We start from the raw sequence: 13,586 nt of genomic DNA, 5'->3' as shown, positions 1-13,586 counted from the left end.
AGACATTAAACGACTGGAGTCATGTGGATTACTTGTGGATTATTGTGATGTTTTTATCAGCTGTTTGGACTCTCATTCTGACGGCACCCATTCACTGCAGAGGATCCATCGGTGAGCAAGTGATGTAATGCTATATCTCTCCAAATCTTATAAATACGTACATTTTAATTTCAAGGTGAACTATTCCTTTAAAAAAGCACAAAAAAGGAGAAAATGTTATCGTTCCCCTCTCACCTCTCCTGTCCTGTCTGAGTGAGGCGCTGGTCTCTGCATAACGGGCCTGATCCACTCTATACCCCTGCTGCTGTAGGACTCTCTGGTACAACTGGACCTCGGTGTCCGTCGGAGCATGTTGGCCTGTCAGAATAATGGCTTTTCCAGCACAGCTGCGCTTAGAATGACGCACCTAAGAGAAAGAAATGAGAAACTGTTTAGCAACTATACTTTTTCTTTTATACATAAATCTATTCTTGATGTTACTCCTTAAACATAATGAAATGCACAATGAACCTGATTTGTAGGTTACAAATTCACGACGAGGTTTATAAAAGGGTTTAAAGCGTCTTCTGGCTTTGTCACATGTGAGGATCACAACACCAGGGGCTAATCAGGAAGGCAGCTGAGCATTTCAAAAGTTCTCATGATGCAGTCTAGCGTGGTAATGACCTCTGTGGGCCATCAGGTAGGGAGGAGGGCTTGTGTGTTTTCTATGATATTCTTACAAATTTTAAGTTGCACAAAAAATTGCCCTCCGGGATTATAACAAACTTTGAACCTTGACCCTAGAGGGCTGAACCCCCGATTAGATGAGAGCAGACTTCAGACGCCTGGACTAGCTCAGAGTTTCAGGTGACGGCTACTGCACAGGAGAATTCTGGGATATGGTTCAGTTTAGCACCAGAGGAATGATCAACAACATGAGCCTTATTAAAAGTCATATTAAACATAGCACACGATCATCCAGTTTCCGTGTTGCATAACAGAATCCCAGGAACACAGCGTTATTTGGGCAGAGCTTCAGCATGAGGAAGGGAGGGGAGCGTTTCCTCTCCTTCAGCATGGATGATACTGTTCCCCTTTCTTCTCTCTCTCTATGTGTTCATCTTTTTTTCTGCCGTCCTGCTGTGCTGTTTTCTCTCGCTCTCTCTCAGAGGTCCACTCCTCCTCTGCTTGTAAATGTTTCCATCTGGGAGCACAGCCACAATAATGAAAGGGTCGTAAATGGCCAAAGTCAAGCCCTGCACCCCATTATTCACTCATTTAGTCCTCAAAACAGACTCTTGATTACTGCTTATACATTACATAGTTTAGAAATGTAAAAATAAAACCGTAAACAACTTCTAACTGGCAATCTCTTATTAGAGGATATACAAAACAACATTTATACTTTTTCTTCTTATTATTATTCTTATTAATTATTATTAACAAAATTTGGGTTAGCTTTTCATTAGTTTTAGTCATATATTAAGTAATATATTTATTCATTTTTTATATATAATCATAGAAGCAGTATCATTTTAGTTATAGATATTTGTATTTGTAAATATAATAAGTTTATTTCTGATGTATAACCCTTTTATATCATCATCATCAGCAACAACAATATTGAAACAAGTTAGTTATACAGTTATAGTAATATATTTATAATATATATAATTATGTTTGCATTTAATAATAATAATAATACATATTATTAACAGTAAATGTAATACTTATATTTATTTATAATTATATTTAAATATTGTACATTTTAATTATTCAATACATATTTTATCCCCCCCCTCATATATTCTATTACGCAATATATTATATGTATTTCTAATTATATTTAAATATTGTACATTTTAATTATTCAATACATATTTTATCCCCCCCCCTCATATATTCTATTACACAATATATTATATGTATTTCTAATTATATTTAAATATTGTACATTTTAATTATCCATCACATATTTTATTTCCCCCCTCATATATTCTATAACACAATATATTATATTTATTTCTAATTATATTTAAATATTGTACATTTTAATTATTTTATTTTTAATGTATTTTATTTCCCCCCTCATATATTCTATTCTCTACTCTACTCATCTATATCTATATGCTATGTAATATATTATAATGGATGTTTAAATCATTTGTTAATTTCTCAATTTTACAAGTACTGGTAAGTACATCAGGGGCCATGGGATCTCAAAACAAAGAGACAATAAAATCAAGCTCAGTATATGAACACTTACATACATTCATTTACTTACAATGAAGGATGGACTTAAGCCATATCTAGAATACCAGAGACGTTTGGCCATCTAATGCATCAATAACACTTTGGCAACTGGATATCAACACATAAACATCATGATGGCGAGTTTTGCAAGGGCCAACACCACTAAAATCCAGCGTATAACTGTTCTCTTTTCTTTTCAAATACTAGAATTCCAACTTCGTCACCGACTCAAAAGAAACAAGAGGCATCTCATTTCCATTCATACTTAGTTCCCCACTCTTTCTTCCCTGCGTCCCCCCAGTCTGTCTCTCTTCCTCCCATCTGCCCCTCTGTGAGACCTCGGGCTGCAGACGCTAATCTAAAACATGCAATTACTGGACTGCATTCATTTCACCCTCCGTGTCTGCGGCCCAAGACACAAACATCATTACTTCATTAAAGCGCTGCCTAAAACAGCCCGGCGCTCAAAGGAAGTAATAACAACCAATAAGAAACATCTCGTGAAGAAAAAGGGGAAATAAAAAGGAAGTAGGGAGGGAGAGGAATATATATATACATAAAACCCAAAGAGCTGAGAGAGCACAATGATACATTAACTTTAATAAGATCTGAAATTAAATCAGCTACACACAAAACATTAAATCCTCTCAGGGAAATCTTCCTTTAATTCCCGCCACATAAAAACAGGAGATGAATATACACATAAATATTCATTTAGTCCTCTGGTGCAGGGATCTGTGGAAACGCAGTCGAGTCGCAACAGAAATTGCTCTTTCGTGGAAAAGCATCCTCTTTTGTTGCTAACTTGTAAATGGTGAACAAGCAAAGGTCACATTAAACAGTGGGAACCAGACATTAAAGAACATCCACGTCTAGAATGCAAAAATAAATGAGACAGAGTAGATGGTGTTTGGTATGTGCAACTAAATCCCAAAGTGTTTGGACTAAAAATAATACTACTATCTTTAAAAACCAACCTCCTAATACCGTGCCCAAAGGGTCATGACTTTTACAGCACACATGGTGCAGAAAAGACATATGTGCAAATGCATGCAATACTGACAAATCTCTCTCTCGCACACACACACACACACAAACACACATATACAAGTCGGTCGCAAGTGTTGTGTACAATACAATGAAACAAATCCAAGCATAACAACATCTGTACTCCGATTCAAACAACTCAATCCTCACATGGCCTCTGACCCAGTAAACACACTGATAAAGAACAGACCACCCTGACAGATATGTAGAAATCCTACACACGACCTTACCAGAAAGTGGTCCTAATGATGATATTACCTTGGCTGTGAAGGCTACTACCTTTTGTGCCCTTGTCAGGCCTGAGAATCTCATGCAGAATTTTTTTGTGTGCTCAGATAGCACTTTGGGAGTTAGTACTCATGCCAAAAACAATTCTCATCTCAAAAACTTAGCTCTCTTTTGCTAACCCTAAATAATATAAATCAATATGTATTTATGTAAGTATGTATGTTGTAGATATACACATAGACAAACACACACACACACAAAATAAAGTAAATAATATAGATGTATTAATATGCAGTAAATTTAAATGCATTTAATAATGTCTTCAGTCCTAATAATGTCTCGCGTCACCATTTAATACATTCATAATTCAAATTCTGAATGAGCTGCCTTTAAAACCATTGTAATGGTAAATAAATGTATACATTTAAAATAATACTTCTACATAAATATATCTATTTTAGATTCTTATCGGCGCTGCCTTCAAAGTTTTGTAAAACACATATTAGTGATTGGATGTGCTAAGCTGCTACATTCCTTGGTGACCATAAACAATCCACCATTATGGATAGTGTAATGAAGCGCTTACTTGCTGGATAAAGTGTTTATTAGACTTTTTGTGCAGAACGTGATATTTCATTCTTCGGAGCAATTTCCTGCATAGAAATGAACAGAATTGCACTTTGCAATTGAATATTTGAACCCAGCGCGAAGCACAGCTGGGTCAAGTTAACATGGCCTAGACTTCAAGAGAGCGCTTGAGATGTGGAAAAGAGGAGGAAAAAACAAAACACGGGTTCTGTTAGTATTCAGAGGAGACCTCAAACTCTGCTTGTCCATGCAAAGTCAATGGTTCACTTGGCTAAACGTTTGGCATTGGCTCAACATTTTATTCAAGCTTTCCCCCCACAAACTACTTCTCCCTGTTTTTCTGCACTTTCCTCGCTCTTCCTCCCCCTCCACAAATACCTCTCTCTCTCTCTCTGTGCCACTCTGGATGAGGGGTTCTGTTACCACTGGCTCCATGTATAAGGTTCAGAGGTTAATCATGGCTGTCGAGAGGCCCCTATATATAAAATAACCCCTTTTCCTCTCTCCTATTCGAAATAAACCACATCAAACACACTCACAAACACATAACATACCAAACCCGCCTCTATGCCACATCTAGACCCTCTAAAACAATGCGACGCATGGTGTAGAAAAGAAGTGAGCGCTACTTGCTGACCTCCTGTACTTGTCCTCTCCCCACACAGTCAAAACGGCAGACAATAAACTCTCAGCGCACTTGAACGCGAGTCTCTTTGGGGAGCATTCAGCCCAACAGTGATGGAGTGCAGTTGTTCGTGCAAACCACGGGCCTAACATAGATTATAACATGTATAGCATGTGCTAGACAGTAGGTTACAGTGTCTCCTGACAGCAATGTCACAGCAGAGGTATGACTTCATGCCCTATATACTGCAAACCTAAATTATAGATTTATAAATGACATTTAAATACGTGAATGCTGTAATATTATGAGTATAAAATATAAATATTGTTCAGTATTATATATAACTGTATTTTAGTTATGGTTTAAATTTCAGTACATTTAATAGAATAATAATTACATTTAAATAAATGAACGCTGCAATTTTATAAGTATAAAACAAATATTGTTCAGTATTACATAAATATATTTTAAATATGCATTATATTCAAAACTAAATACTTGAATAATACTTTAATAAATTACACTTAAATACAATATAATACAACATTGTGAGCATTAAATATTATAAATATCATTCAGTATCATATATAACTATATTTTATTTATGCATTAAATTTTATATTAAATACAATAATAATATATTAATAAATTATTACATTTAAATCCAAAATAATACATTATTGTGAGCATTCAATAGTACAAATACTGTAACTAATATTATATATAAGTATTGAATTATGCATAAAATGTGAATTAATAATTAAATGTAAATACACTAAATTTGTAATATTATGAGTATTAAATATTACAAATATTTTTCTGCATTATATATAACTATATTTTAATTATGCATTCCATTTAAAGTGAAATACTTGAATAATACACTAATAACTACATACATTTAAATAATTAATGCTGTAATATTATGAAAACTAAATATAACTATTTTCCGGTATTATAACTATATTTTATATATATATTTTTTTTTTCTTAAATTATTACTTTGTATTATTCACTGGACTTCTCTACAGTATTAGGTCCCTAGTTTACAAAGTTCATGGGATATTTTGCTCATTTTATAATCATCATCATAAGTCTGATCACTTTAAAAATAGTGCCAAACATTAATACTAAATACTTATGAATAATAACAATACTAATACTACATTTAAAAAATGTAAAATAAATATTATACTTAATTGTTTTAAAATAATCAATAGAGCACACAGTGTGAGATTAGTATGTGACTATGACCTTCCAACTGGCTGTTAAAGTGTGATGTCTAAACACTACATAGTGAGGTTTATATTAGACTGACATATGGCAGCAGTCAAAGCAGTGATTCACATTCACTGCGTGTGTGTAAACTCTAGAAGTTAATCAGCTGAAAGTGAATGCAATTGTCTGAACCTGGATCAGAACCAGGCGGTCCAAAAGCGCAGACAGACGTGACTTCGTTAACATGAATGAACGTCCTCCGGTGGTCTCCGGGGACAACGAGACAGCAATGGTTTGCGGGATGGGAAAACCTTTTCAGAGTTTTCACAGTCCGCACAGCAACCATGGGAATAGGCATCTTCTTCAAATGAACATTATGAATATATGTTAATGTGAAATGGCATTATGTTAATTCACACAACAAACATTATCTCACTCCTGTTGCTGAGAGGCTGAAAACGTCCCAGAATCCTTAATTCATCCATACAAACTCCCACACACTCACAATCATGATGCCCACAAATGCAATGGGTAATTCTTCACTTCCTGCTCAACTCTGTTACCTACGTGTTTATGACTTTTATACGGCAACACCAGACACTGCAGGGCACAGTCCGTCTCCAAACACATCAGAGAGTCACTGATGGTCACACAGACTGATAACTCCATCCTACTCAACACACACACACACACACACACTGATTGAGGACAGCTGTCATGGTTCTCAGTGTTGACTTCCTGCTAGGAGTTAGTTAGTGCGGGATTATTGGATGGCATACTGCCGCAGTCCCAGCTTAAAACTAAACCTCTCTCACCTCTCATTGATTTTCCTGCCCTCATCTTCTGCCTCAGTGACCTAAAATCTGTTTCCCAATTTCTCCCTCTCTCACTTTTTTACATGCTTTGCACTCTTTCTCTCTTGCATGCACACATGCTCCGCCTCCTCGTACAGAAGTCGTAAATAAACCTATGGCTGGGCATCCCACATGACAGCCGTACTTTATTCCCGGCATCTCTCCTCAGATCTTTCTATCCCGTACTGACATAACACTTCCCCGCAAATGTCAATCATCCCAGCACTCAAACGAAAGCATGTGTGCACTCATAAATAACCCCTCCTTTATGTGCGCTCTTAAACCAATGAATGTCCAGCCTTGAGTTTTTCCACCTAAAATACCCCCAACAAAGACAACCATAATAAATGAACATTACTCGGTGGCTATTTTAACTGGGTCTCATGCTGAAAGAAGGGAAGACAAATATTCTAAAAGCAACAGCTTTTCCAAAAGTGATGAGAACTTAGAAATAATGATGTTTTTGATTTGAACATCTGTAACAGCTGATGTGTAGTGTCACATCTATTGTTTTGGAATCTATAGTAATGCCTGAAAAAAAAAAAAAATCTAGGTTATTTTTCAGATATCAAGCTATGAAAAAGGTCATAGAAAATTTTTTTTAATGCCAATAAAAAAATAATAAAAAAATTGTGCATTGAACACAAAGTCGATTAAAATAATAATTGCATAGATAAATAATACATAAACAAGTGCATTTAAATATTAATGCTGTAATATTATGAGTATAAATATTCTAAAGTATAATAAATAAATACTTTTTCAGTATTATAAAAAACTATTTTAATTATGCATTACATGTAAAATACATTAATAATAAGTTAATAAATAACTTGCTTTTAAATGCATTAATCCTGTAATGACTTAAATATTCTATTTTGCTTTCAGTATTCCAAATTGTTCTTTTAATCACGCATTAAATTTAAGATTAAATACACATAATAATGCAATAATAAAATGTAAATACATTAATATCATAATATTATGAGTATTAAATACTGTAAATATTTTTAGGATTATGAAAAAATATTTTAATTACACAGTGAATAATACATTCAATGATTATACAAACGCATAAATACATTAATAAATAATTACTTTTGAATACATTTATGCTGTAATATTGAGTATCAAATATTAAAATGTTTTAATATTGTAAAAAGCTATTTTAATTATGCATAAGAGTTAACATTAAATACTTGAACAATACATTAATAAATAATTATATATAAAAAAATGCTGTATTTTTTCTGTAATACGAAGAACTATTTTATACATGCATTAAATGTTTAATTAAATGCAGGAATAATTATTATTATTGCAGCAGCAGCATTATTATTAGCAAAAGATAAAAAACAATAAATAGAGTTCAAACATCATACTTACAAAACTGTCTGCCTGTGATGCTTCTAGTAGAGATACGAGTCTCTCTGGGTTCTTGAGGAGTAGTTTATAATCAAACACCGCAGATTTGTTCCTTTGGTCCCGTTGATTGGACTTGAACTCAGTTCTGTCCCGGTGCATAGACACAGTGTGATAAAACAGCCCGACCGCTATCCCCAGCAGCAGAAGGGGACCAGTGCAGCACCTCCGGCGGAGCGCCCAGATCCCACGGAAAAGCATTCCCACTTCTGCACAAACGTTCCTGGACAGAGTCAAGACACGTACCATTGGGAATGCGCGTTTGGTCCCCACATCATCCCTCCGGATCACGGCGCGCTGTCGAGCGACAAGCGCTCAAACGCGCAGCTCAGGAATTAAAGCGCACATTTGTGAGGAACGCTTCAGGACTCGAACGTGGAAAATCTTGAACTTATTCGACGCGCGGGTGAAGTCTCGTTTCAACGGTCCGGGTGTCCAAACTGAGTGAAAAGTTTCTCTGAAGGCTTCTTTCTTCTTCTTAAAGCTGCTGATCCCCACGGATGATTAAAAACACTCCCGAGCGGAGGAACCTCATGACTGAGAGGAATGATACGCCTCCTTCACGCGCTGTCAGAGAGCGCCTGCCTCCCTTTACCAACCACTGCGAATGTTGTGGGTTCGGCTGCTGGGCTTTTCAACATATTTAACTTAAAGACCTTTTCACACAGGACGTGTTTAGTGGTCATTTACAGTCCTTTTTAACTGCTGGTCAATCTAGACGAGCGAAAGACTGCCATCACGGTTGCGTCGCGTCTCATTGTTGTCGGTTTCTCGCGCGCATACGCGCTACGTTTTAAATAACCATTAAAATTCTTCAACTTTTACAAAGTTGAACAATACATTAATATAATTTATTGTTCGAGTATTTTCAATTATATTGTAACTTTTACTCCAGACTCCTGTGTGCTGCTCCTTTTTAAATTGAAGTAGCCAGCATGTGAAAAAAGGAGGATGTTTGAGTCTGTTCTTTTGATTTGTTAAAGTGCGCACCTGGTTTGCGTTAACATTTTCCCAGCTAAGATAGCACATGCATTTTAGTCTTTGGAAAGCCCAACAAAACAATATATAATTCACATTGTAATATTCTAAAACAAACAAACACAAAATGTTGCGATTCCTCCGTAAGATAAATATTAATCTAAAAATGCTATTCTCTATATTATATAGAATATATTATATAGCTATAGAATATATATATATATAGAGAGAGAGAGAGAGAGAGAGAGAGAGAGAGAGACATTTCGAATATTGTTTCTTTATATAGCACTTGAGTCCTATTTAATCTTAATCTGAGTGCTACAATACTGTATATATAGTAGTCAACATTTGAAGTGGATCAAAAAGGTTCAAAGTAAGTCTTAGGTTAACTTTAATGAAAGGTTTTGATCCCCTTCAAATGTTGACTGTGCATATATATTTACACACACACACACACACACACACACACACACGTATATATATATATATATATATATATATATATATATATATATATATATATATATATATATATATATATATATATATATATATACAGTATATAGTTTTATTTAAAGAAACAATACTTGAAATTCTATTTATTTATATATTTTCAAAATACACAGTGTGACCATTATCATGTTTACATGTATTGTGGTCAGGATTTATGAGAGCATCTATACAGGTGCATCTCAGTAAAGTCGAATGTCATGGAAAAGTTTATTTATTTCATTAATTCAACTCAAATTGTGAAACTTGTGTATTAGATAAATTTAATGCACACAGACTGAAGAATTTTAAGTATTTGTTTTTTTTTTTTCAATTGTGATGATTTTGGCTCACATTTAACCCAGAACCCACCAATCTCAACAAATAAGAATACTTCATAAGAATAAAATAAATAAATAAATTAGTTAATTGTTGGCCTTCTGGAAAGTATCTTCATTTACTGTACATGCACTCAATACTTGTTAGGGGCTCATTTTGCTTTAATTACTGCCTCAATTCGGCGTGGCATGGAGGTGATCAGTTTGTGGCACTGCTGAGGTGGTATGGAAGCCCAGGTTTCTTTGATAGTGCATTTCAGCTCATCTGCATTGTTTGGTCTCATTTCTCATTTTCCTTTTGACAATAGCCAATAGATTTTCTATGGGGTTCAGGTCTGGAGAGTTTGCAGGCCAGTCAAGCACACCAACACCATGGTCATTTAACCAACTTTTGGTGATTTTGGCAATGTGGGCAGGTGCCAAATCCTGCTGTAAAATGAAAACAACATCTTCAAAAAGCTGGTCAGCAGAAAAAAGCATGAAGTGCTCCAAAATTCTTGGTAAACGGGTTCAGTGACTTTGGCTTTCAAAAACACAATGGACCAAGACCAGCAGATGACATTGCACCCCAAATCATCACAGACTGTGGAAACTTAATACTGGACTTCAAGCAACTTGGGCTATGAGCTTTTCCGCCCTTCCTCCAGACTCTAGGACCTTGTTTTCCAAATTAAATACAAAACTTGCTCTCATCTGAAACGAGCACTTTGGACCACTGGCCAAGATTTCAGTTCTTCTCCTTAGCCCAGGTAAGATGCCTCTGACGTTGTCTGTGGTTCAGCAAATTCCTTTGACACGTCTGTGTGTGGTGGCTCTTGATGCCTTGACCCCAGCCTCAGTCCATTCCTTGTGAAGTTCACTCAAATTCTTCCATCGATTTAGCTTGACAATCATCACAAGGCTGCAGATCTCTCGGTTGGTTGTGCATCTTTTTCTTCCACACTTTTTCCTTCCACTCAACTTTCTGTTAACATGCTTGGATACAGCACTCTGTGAACAGCCAGCTTCTTTGGCAATTGTTTGCTAAATGTTTGTGGCTTACCCTCCTTGTGAAGGGTGTCAATGATTGTCTTCTGGACAACTGTCAGATCTTCCCCATGATCGTGTAGCCTATTGAACCAAACTGAGAGACCATTTTGAAGGGTTCGGGAAACTTTTGCAGGTGTTTTGAGTTGATTAGCTGATTTTTCATGTCACCATATTCTAATTTGTTGAGATAGTGAATTGGTAGGTTTTTGTTAAATGTTAGCCAAAATCATCACAATTAAAAGAACAAAAAACTTAAACTACTTCAGTCTGCATGCACTGAATTTAATACAGAAGTTTCACAATTTGAGATTAATTACTGAAATAAACTTTTTCACAACATGTAGTTTTATAACAAGGTTCGGGAGAAGCACGTCAGATACTTAACCTAATTAGCACAGGTGGAACCACTCAAGATAATCAACCTTAGGGTATAAATACAGCTGAATCAGCCTACCTGTCTCTATTGACGGTTTATCAGCATGCCGGTTCGCTTCGTCTGTCACCTTACCACGAACCCATTTTTCGTACCAACGAAGAGAGCTTCACCGGGGATTTATAAGACCTGCTGCTTTTGCCGGACCCGCGATCTTTCCTACCCAGTCAAACACGACCATTGAGCAGCATTAAGCGTCATCGCGACAGCTGCTCTCCTCGTCAAGCCACAAGTCGTGGCCAATAGACCGTGCAAGCTCCGAGCTCGCTCGCTCGACACAATGATCATGCCGCCCGAGACCGAGCTCTCCTCGAGCTGGAATCCAACCAGCCTGGGCCGCACCCAAGTTCTCACGGCAACAAGGCTCTCACTTCCCGTTGCGACTCAGCCTTTCACACCGGCGTTCCGGCCGAGTTGCAGTTTGACCGCGCGATGTTAACCAATACATTTTCAGGCGAAAACTCTAAAAGCAGGTTCATTGGATTTTAAGGCAGTTGGCATCCAAAGTGTTGCATCTAAAGCAGGTTCGCGGCTAAAGTTTGTTAAATGACGTCATGACGCAGTTCCATCTTCTACTAGTGTTTTGTGGTGGTTTTGGCAAACCAGCGTAAAGATGCATTACCGCCACCTGCTGATCTGGAGTGTGGAGTGCGCATAGATTTGGACTACAGATACAAACGTAGATCCGTCAGATGATAATGCCACATTTAACCACGAACAAAGGCATTATTTCCAGTCTTCATCCACACTGAAATGTCCAAGACATTACATTTGCCTTACCGAGCACGTTTAAACCTCACTGAAATGATACAATAATGTTCCATGATAAGTTAAAAAAAAAAAAAAAAAAAAAAAAAAAAAAATCTATCTCCATGCAATTTTTCTGGCAGGACCAAATTATTTAGGGACTTATTTAGTGATCACTCAAAATTCATGTAAAACGCATCTGCCCTCGTGTTTTCGGTCGGTCGTACGGTCGCCTTTTCAGGACCGTAATATGAAAAACAGGCAAGTAAATATCTTTAGAAACCACTTAGAAGCGAATAGCACATAACTGCTATTAACCCATTTGCTTGCAAGCATCGCCGACGGCCCCAGTTTATTATTGTTCACTTCCACAGCACGTTAAACTTCACTCTGACTTGATATGGATAAACCGTGCATCAATTGAAAGTCTAAAGACTCTGGCTTCGATATTTGACCAATATTTCGATAAAACATATTTTCAGTGACAGTTATTTAGTAAATTATATCAGGAATACGATTCCTATTCCTGAACGGTAAAACGTTGAAGTGTCAGCTCATGGACAAACGTCGATAATGTATCTAGTCAGAAAGAATCATGAGCAGAAACATTTTTATTTTGGGTATGTAATTTCCGTCTCCATGCAAAATGGGGGGTGACTGTCCATACAACAACGTGAAAACAGCCTTCCAAACGTATCCGCCCGGGAGACCGCCTAAGAGCCCGGAGGCCAAATGAGAGGAAAAGATGCTTTTCCAACAGTAACATAATAATGTGGACAATGCTTGAGGAATTGTCAAATCAGGCAACCAATTGCTAAGCTGGTAACACAGTAGGCTACCCATTCATTTTTTGCTTGCCCCATCAAATGTTACTAACCCTTTTTACTCTTCCCGCAGCCAATATCTACAGCAGCCGAAAGCAAGTAGCCTTTCCTGTATCTCCCCACTGCCGCAGCAGTGTCTGCTCCCGCAGGAGCCTTTCCTGTACCTCCTCACTGCAGTATCTGCTCACGCAGGAGCTTTTTCCGTATCTCTCCACTGCCACAGCAGCGTCTGCTCCCGCAGGAGCCTTTCCCGTACCTCCTCACTGCCACAGATCTCCCCACTGCCGCAGCAGTGTCTGCTCCCGCAGGAGCCTTTTTTGTATCTCCCCGCTGCCGCAACAGTGTCCACTCCTGCATGAGCCTTGTCTGCATCTCCCGCATTTGGTCTTGCAGCGAGAACTGTTCTAGTAGAGCTCTTACGTTTTCTCTTTTGTCCAGTGAGCATTGGGTCTCTCAGCGGACACAGTGTGAGAAATCTCCCGGTCAAGCTTTCATTTCCCTCTTTCCCATTTTCTCTTTCTGTCCAGCGAG

At 37.1% G+C, this 13,586-nt stretch overlaps 1 protein-coding gene across 2 annotated transcripts in view; it reads right to left on the bottom strand.

The window, feature by feature from the left end:
- Positions 1-8,906, bottom strand: part of LOC113058131 (cadherin-like and PC-esterase domain-containing protein 1) — a 46,781-nt gene extending 37,875 nt beyond the window's left edge. Inside the window, exons 1-2 of one of the 2 annotated variants that reach the window (XM_026225820.1) lie at positions 8,182-8,906; positions 235-406 (exon numbers count right to left, since the gene is read on the bottom strand). In XM_026225820.1, coding sequence (XP_026081605.1) covers positions 235-406; positions 8,182-8,466 — 457 coding nt within the window. In that variant the 5' untranslated portion in view covers positions 8,467-8,906. The remainder of the gene's footprint in view (positions 1-234; positions 407-8,181) is intronic. The other variant, XM_026225815.1, reaches the window with a different exon arrangement.
- Positions 8,907-13,586: the final 4,680 nt, after the last annotated feature.

The sequence above is a fragment of the Carassius auratus genome, chromosome 4 (assembly GCF_003368295.1).
Source record: "Carassius auratus strain Wakin chromosome 4, ASM336829v1, whole genome shotgun sequence".
NCBI lineage: Eukaryota > Metazoa > Chordata > Actinopteri > Cypriniformes > Cyprinidae > Carassius > Carassius auratus.
This window is presented reverse-complemented; position numbering and strand designations above follow the sequence as displayed.